We start from the raw sequence: 15,332 nt of genomic DNA on the forward strand, positions 1-15,332 counted from the left end.
CCGAGCGGAGAGGAGGGGGGAGCACACCCGGCTCGCGGGAGGAGGAGGAGGAGGAGGAGGGGGAGGCGGCGGCGTGGAGAGCGCGGCGCGCCGCGCGGCGGAGGAAGGCGGGCGGCCCCTGCGCTGGGCTCGCGGTGCCGGGCGGGCTGGGCGCGCACCCGAGCCGCACCGCGCCGCTGCGGGCGCACATGGCAGCGTGAGAGGCCGGCGGCGGCGGGAGCGGGCGGTGCCGGGCCGGGGCCGCAGGGCTGCATGGACAGCGGCGCCACTCCGCCTCGCCCCCACTAGGGCTCCCCAGTCCGCGGGCGCCCACCCCGACCCCCCGCCCCGATCATGGTGCCTCGGCGGCCGCCGGGACCTCCAGCGGCCAGCCGGAGCTGCTGATCCGGGGACCCCTGCGGCGGCCGGGAGCTGCATGGGGGAGCGCGGGCCGCGCTCGGGAAGATGCCCCGGCCGGAGCTGCCCCTGCCGGAGGGCTGGGAGGAGGCGCGCGACTTCGACGGCAAGGTCTACTACATAGATCACACGAACCGCACCACCAGCTGGATCGACCCGCGGGACAGGTAGGACCCGGGGAGGCTCCCCCACGCCCCCAGCCCGGGGACGCCGGCGGGGGAGTCGCAGAATCCGTCCAGAGCCGGCAATCGGGGAAGCTCGGCGTGCCTCTTGCCCCTTCTTCACTTGGCCCCCTGCCCCCTCCAGGAGCGCTGCCCGTGCCCGGGCGGGCTGCTGGGAGGAGGAGACGGCCACTGAGCGGGTCCTGGCTGCCCGCCCCGCCATCCCCAGATGGAGGACTTAGGCCCCTGCCGACACCTACCCAGAGTTTTGACCTTAAGCTCTAGCCCCGCCCCTCGCCCCCTTTAGTAAGAGAGGTTGGGCGGGGGCGGGAGGAGCGACCTAACCCGGTGAAGCTGGGGCTTCCCGGGGAGGCTTTCCCCACCGTGGGGGGGGGGGGGAAGCATCTGGTTTAGAGGGGGTGGTAGGGACGCGGGATTCAGTGGGCGACTGCTGGAGAAGGGCACTCAGAGGGGAAGGCAGCCAGGAGTATGTTTTTTGGCAGGTGCCGGGAAGGCTCCTGAGAAGAACCCGGGAGCAGCCAGGGGGGGTCCTGAAGGCAGGCGGAGGGTGGGAGGGGAAGGAAGGAGCGGGGGAGGGCAGATTAAAGAGACTGGTTCTCCAGGAATTTCACAGCAACTTGGAAGCTGTTAGGATGTTGATGGAGGTGAGAGGCCTCCCGTAAAGCCCTGCCCATCACCTTTCTCCTGGCCTTCTTCCCCATGGGGACCGTGCCTCCTCTGCCCTGCAGCAGCTCGCCCTGACCTTGATGGCCACCGGGCCGGCTGTAGCACGGGATTTTTTTTTTTTTTTTCTTTCTTTCTTTGCTGAGGCAGATGGAGTCTGAGATGGCTCAGTGTGGCTCTTAGCTCTCCAGACTTTCTCCTGATTTTGTCTGCTAGCTGTTTCATTTCACTGCCCCCCTCCCTCAACCCCATGAGTGTCCTGGAGGGAGCGAGTGGAAAAACCACCCGCTGGGACCCTTCTGTTGTGGAGAGTTCAGAGTGTCTCAGGAGTGGGTAACTTTCACTTGGTCGGTGTGACCTTGTTGGTCAGGTGCCTGCAAAACAACTGAACTGAATTTTTGGGACCCTTCATTTTATGGGTTTAGGATAAAGGCCTCAGAAGTCCAGGATGTGATGTTTAGCAAGATATTGGGTTAAAAAAAAAAAAAAGCAGCTGAAAGAAAATGTGAGTTGAGACTCCCAGTAGCCTCTATAAGCACATAGTTCATTCATTCACTCAGCAGCTACTGGATGCCTGCTCTGTGCTCAGCATCATGATGACTGTCTCATTAATGTAACCTGGGAGAGAAATTCGCTAAAGAGAGGCCCTTGGGCAAGTTGCTTTAACCTCTGAGCCTCAATTTCCCAATTAATGGTTTGCTTGGAAGGGAAGGAATGAGAGTGGGAAGCTTAGGAGCTGAAAGGGACCTAAGCGATCAGAGCCCAACTCTCAATTTTCAATTATAAGAGAAATTTTTAGCCCCAGAGGTATGATTTGCTCTTCCGTTGATCTTTCCACTCCTTCTGCGTACACCAAGTTCTTTACCAGTTCTGAAGTTCCAACCTCGTAAAGTGTCATCCTGGCACACTCTTCTTCCCTGTCCCAACAGGGTCAGCTGTCCATTACTGTGTTGGTGAACTGGGCAGTCAGCTCTGCCCCTGCCCGTTTCTCCTTGCCTTCTCCTTGAACAGACATAATTCAGGTTTACCTGTCCTCCTCCAACCGAGGTCCCTGCCACTAATTGAGGCAGGCGCACTGTCAGCAGCTGGAAAACAGCCCCGTGCCCAGGACTGCTGGTCTCCCTGGGGTGGACAACTAGTGACACCTCGGGCTCTGAGATGACAGAGCCACGGGAAGCTTTTCAAACAATGGTAGTTCTTTTCCCTTTGAAGAGGGCAAGTGTGCAGCTTCTCTGGAGAACTGACTTGGCTACACCACAACTTCCCAAATTTTAGTAATATGTGGACCACCTTCCTGATGTGTGGCTATGTCCACATACCACCTGTGCTGTCATTTACGTAATATTGGACATTAAATCAACCCTCTTAAAAAATGTTGTGAAAAATAACATATATGCAAAAAAGCAATAAATTTCAAAGTACGCTGCAACAATTAGTTATAGAACAGATTTCAGAGTTTGGTAGGGTTACAGTTTCCACAATTTTCAGTTTTTTCTTCTAGTTGCTCCAAGACACTGGAGATTAAAAGAAATATCAATATAATGATTCAGCAGTCATAGTCATTTGTTAAATCCTGTCTTCTCTTGTTATAACTCCACCATCTCCTTTGATCTTTCTCCAATTTTTAGGGGTATTTGGGGGGCTGTGCCCATTCTAACTTTTATATATTGGAAAGGGCTTTTGATAATATGGAATATATCGGGGGATGGAACTAGTTGATGTTCTTGGAGAGGCTGGCCCCTCTGGGTTTCAGGATTTCCCTGGCCTAGGAACCCATCTGCAGGTTGTAGGTTTCTGGAAAGTAATCCTAGTGCATGGAACCTTTAGGGTGGGCAGAAATGGCTTTGGTTGGGGTTTGGCAAACCATGATAAATGGTGATGTTGAGCTGAAGCTTGTGTGAGAGTAGCCTCCAGAGTAGCCTCTTGATTTAATAAATCAACTCCCACTTAAAATTTTTGTACCACTTTCACAAATGGAAAACTGGTGGTATCGATTGTCATAAATGGAAGGTAACCTTAAAAACACAGTGGGAAAATCCCCAGAACAGAATCATTATATTTTAGTTGGATAAAAAAAATAGGCTACCTAAGGCCCCAGCCCCAGGCCTGGTCAGTCTTGGCTGTAGGTGGATTGGCCAGCTTTGGGGAACGTTAGAGACATACTGGCATTGAGCTGTTGACTTTGCTACTCGGTCTGCTTCAGTTGACCTCCCGATCATTCTGCCCACACTGGGCTGACTCGGGGCCTTTGACCTGGGGTCCTGGTGGTCTCTGAGGTGGACCCTGGAGGTCACTGTAGTGATTGTGCAGCTTTGAAAGTGTGGGGAGAGACATGATCCCCGTGGCTCGGGAAGGGTACTGGTCAGACGGGTGGGCTCTAATGGCCCTGCCTGTTCTCAGATATATCTGACCCCTCTGCCTTGTCTTACCCCTCCTGACTCCATGACAGGGTAGAGGGAGAAGGATTGGGCTGTGAGGAGGAAGAGGGGGAAGAAATTTAACAAAGCTAAAAGTAACCAAGCTTTTTCGGGGGGTGGGGGTGGGGGTCAGGGTTAAATTCAGCTGAGACAATTACATCTCTGGGGCTAGTTAATGCTGTGAAATTAAAAACAACTTTAGAAAACATTCCACTCATCAAGTGTGTGTGTATTTGCCTTGGCTTATTCCTTACCTGCATCGAGGAGATCACCACCTGCTCCCCTGAATTTTAAAACAAGTCAAATGGTTGTTCAATGAGAAAAGTGATTTCTTAGCCACCGAGGACAAAATAGCATCTCCGGTTACCAACCCTAAAGAATGTCTTGGCACATTCCTCCCTCTGGGGTTGAGCTGTTCTGTGTGCTGTCCCGCACAGAGGCTGCTGGGGGTAGGGAATCTAGTTTTCAGCTTCCCTTTCACCAAAGGGGTTGGAAGAGCTGCCAGGCAGCCTGCCTTGCCAACTCTCTCCCCTTCTCACTGAGGGGAAAACTGGGAGGCCGAAATTCCTGAGGACAGTTGCCCCAACAACCAGAGAAAGTCCAGTGGGCAGCTTGGGCCCTGCCCACTGGGCCAAAGGCGGCAACACAGCCCTTAACTGAGGTAGAGGCCAATCCTGGAAGGTGCCGGGTCCTTAGGGAATCAGGTGCCGTGACTCAGGCCTGCATAGCTCCTTGGAGCCGTGCTTCTTCTGCAGAATAACTCCAGGTGCTTCTGGGAGTGCCCAGCAAAGCACCGGTGTTTCATGTGTATTTAACTGAGTGGTATGCAAAAACAAATAGACTCTCCTCTGAGGAAGAATGGATCATTGGAAGTGGCCCTGCCAGAGAAGGTTCCTGAAGCCTGATTCCTGCTCATTTTGGGGTTTGTGTTCAGATCTTCTTCCAAGAACCAGCAGGGAACTCTGGGCAGTGTCTAGGACCTTGACACAAGCCCTGGAGGCTCACATTGCCTTAGAGGCCATTTTGAGAGGACCCAGAAACTTCTCTCATGAGTAGAGAAGGCACTTTTGCTAGTCCTTTTATTTTAGAAATAATTTATATTGTAGGAAGTTGGCTCTATAGTAGTCACAGTTCTACTTGTAGATCCTTATCAGAATCTAACAGAAGTTCAGGACTCTCCCCAGAGAAGAATGCAAACAGTTTTTTTTTTTTTTTTTTTTGCAAATAATTTCAGGTGGCTCATGAACCCCAGGTCCATAACTCCTGCCAGAGTTTAACTTGGAAGCTGGCCGTCCTCACTTATATGTATGCCTATTTAGCTGGGTGGGAATAGCGATTGAGCATTTACTATATCCATGTGGTCTGCTGAGAGCTTTACATGGATTATTTCTTTAAACCCTCACAACAATCCTGGGACTAGGTAAAATTAGCTGCCTACAGACCCAAGACTTGGGGAAGCTGAGTTTGGTGAAAATCACTCAGCTTTTGTGGCGCTGAGACATACGCTGTTCAGCATGCTGCTGAATTAATTGCTGCATCACGACCTCTGCTCCACTGCCTACGGAACTTGGCTGTGGGAAATGGAGCTGGGACAGGCATTTATTTCACTTACCTGTGACCATTCTAGTGTGGGCAAGTCAGGCTTAGCTAGAGAAGAAATGTGGATAAGGTAAGGAAGGTGAGTCTTGGAATCCTGGAATCTTGGATCTGCTCATTTGCTACCTCAGTGACCTTGACAAGCTACGTATTTTCTCTGAACCTTCCTTTTGTCTTCCGTAGAACAGGAGATGCACACGAAACATCGAGGGAGTTGTGAAGGCTGTTGAATAAGCTAAAACAAGTAGGACTCCCAGCCCAGAGCCTGACTGGCAGGAGGCACACAGGAACATCATTTCCTTTGGCTTTTGCCAGAAAGTATCAGCAAAATACCTAAACTAAGTGGAGGCCAGTTGCCTGCCTGACTCTGTAGCAATTTAAAGCTGCAATGGGCCTTCCTGGTTATACCCAGCTCTTTCATTTCACTGATGCTTCTGAGACTCTGAGACAAGTGACTTGCCCAAGGTCGCACAGCAGAAGTCAACCCTGAGGCTATTGCAAGCCTCCTTTCCTCTTACTCATATGTAACCTTCTCCCTCAAAATCTAATCCAGGTTCTTTTCATCAGTGGTAATGATTTGGGCATGTTTTATACTTGTGACTGAGTAATTCTTCATAATCCCTTCAACTGCATAGTCATTTGTGAGCATTTGTTGAAAATATCATAGGCATTTGTTATATATACATTGAACAGTTAAAAAAAACCAAAGATGGCAAATGAATTACTATTTTCATATTCAGTTAAAATGGATTTAAGGTTATGGTCGTAAGAATGTACTTTCCACCAGTCTACATTCCCACGTGCTCTCTGCTGTTGGGGTCATAACCAGCCTGCCAGGGAATTTATCCTATAGCCTCTATTCTCTATAATTCTGTTCTTAGGCATTCATGAATACCTATAGATATGGCCTTTACAAATGATTTAGAGCGCTTTTCTTCACCTCCTAACGTTTGATTTTAAGATCTACAAACATCATGGTAGTCTGCCATGCATGGGAACATCTTGTGTCAGTTATTGAGAGAAATAAGGTTTAAAAGCCCTAATATAGATAACAGGAAGAAATGAGAAACTTTGGGAACCCATGAACGAATAAAATAATAACGTGCTAACAGTGAGTATTTACTTTATGCTGTGCACTGGGCTAATAAGCATTTTAAATCCTCTCAACAACCGGATGAGCTAAGTACTATTATCTTCATATTCACATGAGGACCCTGAGACTTAGAAGAGTTAAGTAATTTACCTTAGGTTACTGGAAATTGATGCACCCAAGATTGGAACCCAAGTAGCCTGACTCTTGAGTCTACAGTTGTATGAACAACGATTCATGAACTATAGCCTGGTCTGGCTCTACCCTGACTCATTGATCCATTTCAGGGCCCCAGGGTGCTGTGTTGACAAATTGTCTTGAGAGTTGCCATTTATTCCTAAGATGGTGCAAACCTGATCTTGGCGAGAGATGTTTCTGGGGAGCCTTGATCAGAGAAGCCGGTGGGATGCTTATGGCGGCTCAGGAGACTGTTTGGCACAAGCACTTTACCTTCTGGAAGCAGCCAGCTCTCCAGAGCTCTGGAGAAGAAAGAGCAAAGATGGAGGCAGAAGAACTCTTTGAAGGATGCAGTGTGTATAGAGCTCAAAGTCACTTCCGAGTCACTTGGGTGAATGCTTCCAGCAGCCGGAGACTCGGTAGCCAAGGCAGCTACTTTCTGTCACCACCCCTCCCCCTCCAGAGAGAGGGCCTCGCCAGACTGACCTGATTTAACAACCCCTTGGGACCCCAGGTAGCCATGAGAGAAACACTGCCCTTTTGGAGAGAAGAAAATCGGGTTGCCTTAGTTACTGGGAAAGTTGGAACTCTAATCTCAGGTGCACGTAAGGAGATATAAGGCTGGAGTAAGCAGATGTCAGAGTGGCTGGGTGTTGCTACTGAGCTCTGCAGATGGAGGGAGACTTGGTCACTTTGGTGGCACGTGGCTGTGTCTGTACCTGGCTTCATTCAGGTGATGAGGATTGGAAACCAGCGGATCCTAAAGCACAGGAATCCACTCCATTTGGGGAAGTGACTGGGGTGGCATCCTTGCCACCGTCTCCTAGCTACTTGCTGGAGGCCGCCCTTCCACGGGGACGAGGCTGAGGGCTGCATCTGGGTTGAGTGTGTGTGAAAAATGTATCTGACTCTGCCGGCCAGCCGTGCAGAGAGAACCAGGCGGCCACACACCCTTAGGCAGGCAGGGGAAGGCTCTGCCTGCAGCCGCCAGCGAGTGTGTGTCTCAGCTGCCTCGAATCCCTGTTTCAGAGTGAGAAAAAAGGAGGGAAAACCGAGAAAGTAGATACAGTGGCGTTTTTGTTATTTAACCTTCACCAGCAGGCCATTATGCCTCTGGCTCCTGAGCAGAAAACCTCTTGCCGATATAATGGAGAGGGAAGGGGAGTGCACATGCATTCTCTGCTGTAATGTAGAGAGAGCATCCTATAAAGAGTGTGCTGGACAGAGAAAAGGGGGTGGAGTAGGGAGAGTGGGGAGGAGGGGTAAAAAAAAGAGAAGTGTGGTGTGTCATATCCCCTCCCCACCCCAAATTGCAGCCTCACTGCTTCTACCTGTGACATCTCACCGTTGGGAAGAAATGGGAGCTTTCCGTTTCAAATGTCTGCCAAAGAAAAGAGATGGAGGCTTAAGTTCTCACTCCACGGTCAGCCAGAAAAAAAAAAAAAAAAAAAAAAAGAAAGCTGCATCAAGATTAGGGACAACTTTGTTGGCTTCTTTTCTTCCCTTGCCCCATTCATCATTCCCTGGCAGTGAGAACACCAGCAGGCCAGCCGCAGCTGCTGACTTTCCCCGGGCGGCTGCCTACTGTTGCGGGGGTTGGTTGGGTCCCCAAACATCCCTCTCTCCCCACCTGGCTTCCTCCCAGCCCCCTGGCCGTTATTTGTTTGATTTGTCCCGGGCAGCCCTTCGGATCCCCTGCCTGTTCCTTGCCCGTTACCTGCCCAGGAAGGATAAAATACCGAGATCCGGACCTCAGGTGGCTGCTTGGATGAGAATACCCTGGGACGCTTGTGGTCCTGCATCTGTTGTGGTTTCCTTGGATAGTTAGGACTCGGTTAGCATTTCACCGTGTACTCTAGTAATTTCTTATGAGTGCATTATTTGTCTCCGTATCATTCACAACGAGTACAATAACTGATGATGATGATGGTAGTTATCTTTAATGATTTTTATTGAGTATCCGTAATGGGCCAAGCACTGTGTTTATTATGTTTTTCTGTCATTCTGCAAGGAGGAAGGGGGGTCAGTGAAGCTAAAAAAGGTCATGTGATGAGGTTAAATCAAGGCCATACAGGAGAGAGAGTTGGAATCTGAATCTAGGTTTGTCCGATTTCAAAATCTTGCTCTTTCCACCAATCTACTCTCCTTCACCAAATTTGGAGGGAGAAAAGCAGGAGAGAAAGAGAGAGCGAAGGGAAAAGGGCCTTTTAACGACCAAGAAATAAACAGAAAGGCCTATCTGCCTATGACTCTCGTTCTCATTGGAGAAAAATGTTTGTGTGGTTCCAGCCAAACATTGCTTGGTACACCACACCATCCCCTGCAGTAGATAAGACTTTCCTAAAGGTCTTCCAAGGACACCAAACTCAAGTCCCAGCTCTGTCACTCACAAAGAACAAGTAACCTTGAACGAGTTCCTTCTCCTCAGCTGTAGAGCAAGGACGAGAGTAGAACCTTTGTTCCCCCGTGGGCAGTGGTGAGATGGAATGACATCAGCCACGTAAAGTGTTTGCACCGTGCCTCACATGTACCAGGCTCTCAAATGGGAGCTGCTGTTATTTAGGCTAACTTACCCTCCTGTGCATTTTTAGGGGAACTAGAACCCTGGTTTCTTCTTTGCCAACGCAAGTCTCTTTCTGATGTGCTGGGGCTGGCAAACCACCTTGGCGTCAGTCGTTACATAAATAAATCAATAAACTTTCTCCCCCTGGCCTTATCTGAGGCAAACCCTTCTTTGGAATTTCTGGAGTGAAGTGACTCTTGCCAGTGAGCTGGCACCGGGGCTGTCTGTGAAGCAGGTAATGAATTGCTGTTGTCACGGCGGAGCTAAAAAGGCTGAAGCAGAAACTGGAGGTCTCTGAAATTAATTTGTAACTGCATAGATGCCATGTCTCTTCACTCGGTCTTCTCCCTGGCACTGTTTGAGAACCTGGCTGATTTTCAGCACAAAGATGGTGCAGAAAAGCATGGGCACTTATCACATTCCAGCCAGCCAGGGGTTGACCCTTCATTCAACAGGTATTTATTGGATGCCTGCTGTATGTCAACCTGCTTTCCCGGTGCCGAGGTCAGAGCAAAGTCCCTTGCTGCAAGAGGGTGTACACTCACACAGGTGAGAGAGGTGAGCAAACAGTTAAAGATAGATTTGTATTAAGATGGGGAGGTTGGTTTCCTCGACTTTTCTTACCCTTCTTAGGAAGATGCAGGGATGGACTCATCTGGGACACCTGTTGGTAGGGAACCTCGATTTGCAGCCAGGAGATCTCTGTGCCTTCAACAAAGTGTCACCCAGGGCCTGCCGTGAGAATCTGGGCACTGATCTGAGTGACGGGAATGCAACAGATAAGACAAAACCAAGTCTCCACCTCATAGATTCATTTGATAATTGAACAAGTATTTATCGAGGGCCTCTTATGCACCAGGCGTTGTTCCTGGCCCTTGGAATTCAGCAACAGTTAAGCCAACAAAAATGCAGGTCCTCATGGAGCTTGCATTCTAGAGCAGCAGTTGTGAAGCTAGAGGAAGCAGTGAACCACCCAAAAGGACTTGTTAACAGGGGATGGCTGGGCCCCACTGGCTGGAGAATTTGCTCTTCTCGCAAGTTCCCAGGTGCTGTTGAAGCTGCTGGTCCCAGACCCTACTTTGAGAACCACTGATATGCTCACTCACAGGGTCCTCACAGTGACTTCAGAGGGGTGCTGTGTTCTCCCTGTGGTACAGGTGAGGACGCCAAAGAGAACAGGTGAGGTGACCCGCTTCTCCTTGTTAGGCGCAGAGAGTGAAGGGAAATGGTTTCATGAGAAAGCACTGTTTACCTGCATCATTATTGTCATAAGCATATCATTGTTCTAGTTTTTTTGTTTGTTTGTTTTTTGCTGACCCAAAGCCTGAGTGGTGGCAAAATCTGTAGGGTTTTCCTGGTCCATTGTGAAATAAAGCACAAGGAAGCAGGAGACATTATCTAATTTAACTTGTATAGTCAGTTTACTTGAACACCATAAATACATGGAATCTTGAATAGGGCATGAGATCTTGTTGGTTTGTATAGGTTTGAGATGCCCTGATATATCCCAGAGTAATTTAGGCAGAGAATAGAGAAGTATTTGCAGAGTCCCCTGGAGGGACTTGGGGAAAAGGAGGAAATAGTCAACTTCCCTATCTGGGGAATTCCTGATATTCTTACAAGCAGTGGGGACAATCAATTCAGTAGGCTGAGCCCTCAATCTTGGGGCTTACCCCTCTGAAGCTTATTCCTGCAAAGAAGAAGCTAAGCCTACTATAATTATGCCTAAGAGTCTCTTTTGTTGCTCAGATGTGGCTTCTCTGTCTAAGCCAACTTGGCAGGTGAACTCACTGCCCTCACCCTATGTGAAACGTGACTCCCAGAGGTATGAATCTCCCTGACAACATTGGACATGACTCCCAGGGATGAGCCAGGACCTGGCAACATGGAAGTGAGAAAGCCTTCTTGACCAAGAGGGAGAAGAGAGAAATGAGACAAAATGAAGTTTCGGTGTCTGATGGACTTCAAAGAGAGCTGAGAGGTTCTCAAGGTTATTCTTATGCATTATATAGATATCCCTTTTCAGTTTATGGTGCATTGGAGTGACTAGAGGGAAATACCTGAAACTGTTGAACTGTTTTCCAGTAGCCCTGATTCTTAAAGAAGACTATAATTATTTAGCTTTTACAATGTGACTGTATGATTGTAAAAAAAAATAAAGCAAGGGAGCAGGAGGTCTGAGGGGCTTCCAGAGGCTAGAAGGGGCTTCTCTTTGCATTTGCATGTCCATATCCATGGCCATGAGAGCATCAGAGGAAACACTCCTCCCTGTTTCTCAGCGCTTCTCTCCAAAGGAAGGGTCCCTTGGGCTCATTACCCCTGGAAACAGGACATGTCCTAGGATGTGCAGGGAGCAGGCGGGCAAGGGAAGTAGTCCCTTCTTCTACTGAAGAAGTATTATCCTTGGCTGGCTCTCCTTGACCACCACTTGATATTTTTTTAATCAAGAGAAAAATATAGACAGTTGATTTATTCTGTTAGAAAAAAAAATACATCATGCCGTATACATTACAAGTTTAGAATTGCATCGCTGAATATACCAGTGGTTTCCAGTCCATTTCAATTGTGTACACAAAATACTTCATTTTATACTGAACCTGTGGAGTGTCAGTACCAGAATCTTAAGTACAAATAAAAAGGTAACCTGGTTCAAAGTGATGATTATGTTTCTACAAGCAAATGCAAAACAGTGTCTTAGATTTTAAATCTCATCTCTGCCACTTGTTAGTTCCATGGTCTTGTTCAAGTTGCTTATACCCTCCTGAACCTCACTTTCTTCACTGGTAAAAGGAGAGTAAATTAGAACCTACCTCATAGGGTTGGTGAGAAGCAAATGAGAGATCTCATTACTCTAGTGCTACTGGTTGGACAGCTTCAAGGGCACAATTATAGCCTGCCCATCACCTTTTATAGCTTTACCTATTTTTAAATTGTTACTACTCAAGTCACATATTTTGAGGACCTTATTTTTGGGGTACACTCGACTTTTTTATTTCTAGCTTGTTTCCTCTGAGTTGGCCAGAAAAAAACCTGGAAAAAAATTGACCATATTTGAGATGATAGATACCCCGCAGCAAACAATGACTTTTGCTACTCAGGAATATTACACGGCATCTTAACAGCTCAAAGAATTTCAAAATCAGCCTGAACAGTTTATTTCCACTGCTGACATTTGCCAGCAGCCAACAGAGAACTGGGGTTTTCCTTCAGCCTCTTTAGTATTCTCTTTACTAAGTCCTCCAGGGTCTTTGCCTTCTTACAGTGGTCCCAAAGTTTGGTCCTGGAATCAGCATATCAGCTTCTCCTGGGAACTTAGTAGAAACACAGATTTCCTGAGTCTCCCCTCAGACCTACTGAATCACAAACACTGGGGGTGGAGAAGTGGCAGTGATCTGTGTTTTAGCATGCCTTCCAGATGACGCCTTGCTCCCTCAAGCCTGTGGAACCCCTGTCTTCTTGTTTGTAGCTGGGATAACCAAAGAGATTCTGTTAATGACTGAATGGCAGAAACTGACCAGTTTTGAAGAACCTTTGAGCACAAACCAGTTAAAATGGTCCAAATTGGTTTCTGGACATTTTGCCCTAGTTTTGCTGCAAGTGCATTGTAACTTCCCTCAGCCTCCACAAATATGCCCTGCCTGAGCTAGCATCATCCCCAAACCTTTCATGGTCAAGCTGGACCTCCACCATCACCTGACAGCTTCTTTGCATGAAGATTCAGCTCAGGGTAAAGTTTAGAAAAGCTTTCTCTATCCCCCATGACCAGGATCTGCTAGCTTCAAGGGTGCAGTTTTAGTAGAAGGCCTATTATATCAGAACCATGTGGTTACTTGTGCCTGCCCCGCCCCCTCATCTCACTGGATTTCTTACATCTTCTCCATTCTTTGTTAATGAATAACTCAATGGCTTGCACACAGTAGGAAAATCTTAAGCTTGGCAATGAGTGTTCCCCAGAGTTTTGGATCATTTGTGGCCCTTCCTCTTAGCAGCAAGTCCCGTGCCCTTCCTAAGTCCTAGGTTCCTTAGCAGGAAAATGGGCAGGACTGATCTCTGATCTGCTTTCCACAAGAGAGAGTGATAGAGTGCATTTGGAGCTGGAAGATATCAGAAACAGCCAATGATTCTCAGATCGGGCTGCACAATGGAATTACTAGAGGAGTGCTTGGTCTACCTCCAGAGGTTCTGATTTAATTGGCCTGGGTACGGGATTTCTAAAACATCCCCAGTTGATTTGAGGGTGCTGCCAGATTTTAGAACCACTGCTCTCACAGGTAAATATCCAGCTCAGCTGCCTTCCGCACAAGTGCTTGTGAAGTTTGAAAGAGATTAATGTGAAAGCACCTTGTCAACAGCACAAGTGCCATATGAGTGTCAGACATCATTTTAGAACTTGAGATATCTATACAGTTCTACTTAGAAAAATTGAGATAACTCAGGAAGCATTAAAAAGGAAAAAAGTAGTTACAGGAGGCAGAGGAGTGGATATTTGGGCGATGCTAGGTGCCTTGCTCTTTGATAATTTCCCCTTTTTTATACCCATCTTCTTTCTTTCCTTGATGTGTTAAGTATCAGAGAGATTTGGACTCATCTTTGCCTTAATGTGAAAAATCTTTCAGCTCCCCATGCAGCAGTAATGCTTTTAAATAAATTGGTTTAAGCTACTTAGGGTTGTAGGCCTGGGGCTGCCTGCCTTAAGCAGAGCCCGATCTGGATTTCATGCCCACTTCTGCATCCTCCACGAGGGTGGGGTTGCTCTTGACTGTCATTCATTCAGATGCGCTCCCCAAATAGGTCATAGCTTATTGATAAGAACTAATGATATCGGTGGTAGAATGATCATCATCCATGCGGGAAATCCGGATTCATTCCCGGACCATGCACCCTCCCCCAAGAGAAGAAAGAACTAATGATAGCTAACATTTACTTAGACTGTAGGTTGTGCCAATCCCTGGGTTATGTGCTTTGAATGAATCATCAAAATTAATTATTATAGCATGGCAAGAACTCTTACCGTCTCCATCCTTCCAATGGGGAAACTGAGGCTTTGAGGAGTTTAGAACTTACCCAAGGTCACACAACTGCTACGTGGCAGAGCTAGAAAGTGAACCCTGTCTGTCTGCCCCCAAATGCATGCCTTTTCCCATTCAGCCATCCTGTAGGTCAGGCTAGGCTGTCTAGGAGAGCAATACTGGATTAGCTATGCAATTTAGTCCACAACCTTTCCACTCATAAAGTTCCTGCAGCACCAACTTCTTCCATCTCTCAAGATCTGTCTGGAGAGCCAGGCCTCTCGCCTCTGTTCCCATTTTAGCAGATGTGTTTCTCTCCGTGAGCAGGGTGAGTGAGCTCACTTCCTGAGTGCATTCAGTTCTTCAGAGTCCCTCCAGGCATCCGTTTCCTTGACCAGAGTCCCCTACCCTGTGGTGCTGACCAGCATCTTTGCTTCACTCTGCTTGAAACTCTGTTCTGCTCAAGGTAGCTCAATCCCTTATTACTTTGGCATGAAAGGTTTAGCAAGAACCATGTTCCCCTTTGATTCTGGTGCCTGAGGAGCACATGGGCTTGGTCTGCAGCATTCTTGCTTTGCCCAGTGCAACATCCTTCCGGATGTTTGTTTTGGGTGCACTGGAAGTCAAGTGAGTCCTCTAGGGCTGAGCTTCACGGAGCAGGAAGTGGCCATGGCAGTGCGTGCATTGCCTTCCACTTCTGCTGCAAGTTGGGCAGACTTGAAATCAAAGAATGTCATTGCCTTTGTGTGTTTGGTTACCGGTGGGAACTGTACGAGAAAAGGGGTAGAACACTGAACAAAGACAGACATGATCCCTTGTGGAGATCACCAATAATAAAAACCTAAACAAAATAGTAGCAGATGATGAAAATAAAGAGAATGCTGTATTTAAAAATAACTTATTGTAAATGGGACACCAGGAGTCAAGCTACCAAGTCTGTAGTCAGAAAAACTGAGTCTGCTTTTCACTTCAGGTATGATCTAAAGCAATCACCTCCTTACCCCTTCAACCAGCTTTTCTTCATTCCAGTTAGGAGTTCATGGCACTCTACTGGCAACACCCTGTGTGTTTTGTTTTGTTGGGGTTTTTTTTTTGACATTGGTCTAGCAGCTCTTTGTTCCCAAGGCAGTGTGATCTGTTGACTACCTGTATCTTATCCTCCAAAGAGAGTGGCTCAAATGCAGGTGCCTTGGCCCAGCCCAGTTAGTGTAATCAGAATTTCTGGGAATGGAATCCAGA

General features: G+C 48.0%; 1 protein-coding gene across 1 annotated transcript in view; it reads left to right on the top strand.

Moving 5' to 3' along the window:
* The first annotated feature begins 246 nt into the window (after positions 1 to 246).
* Positions 247 to 15,332, top strand: part of WWC1 (WW and C2 domain containing 1) — a 164,372-nt gene continuing 149,286 nt past the window's right edge. The window contains exon 1 of the mRNA XM_077137600.1: positions 247 to 563. Coding sequence (XP_076993715.1) covers positions 445 to 563 — 119 coding nt within the window. The 5' untranslated portion in view covers positions 247 to 444. The remainder of the gene's footprint in view (positions 564 to 15,332) is intronic.

This window comes from Tamandua tetradactyla, chromosome 20 (assembly GCF_023851605.1).
Source record: "Tamandua tetradactyla isolate mTamTet1 chromosome 20, mTamTet1.pri, whole genome shotgun sequence".
NCBI classification, from domain to species: domain Eukaryota; kingdom Metazoa; phylum Chordata; class Mammalia; order Pilosa; family Myrmecophagidae; genus Tamandua; species Tamandua tetradactyla.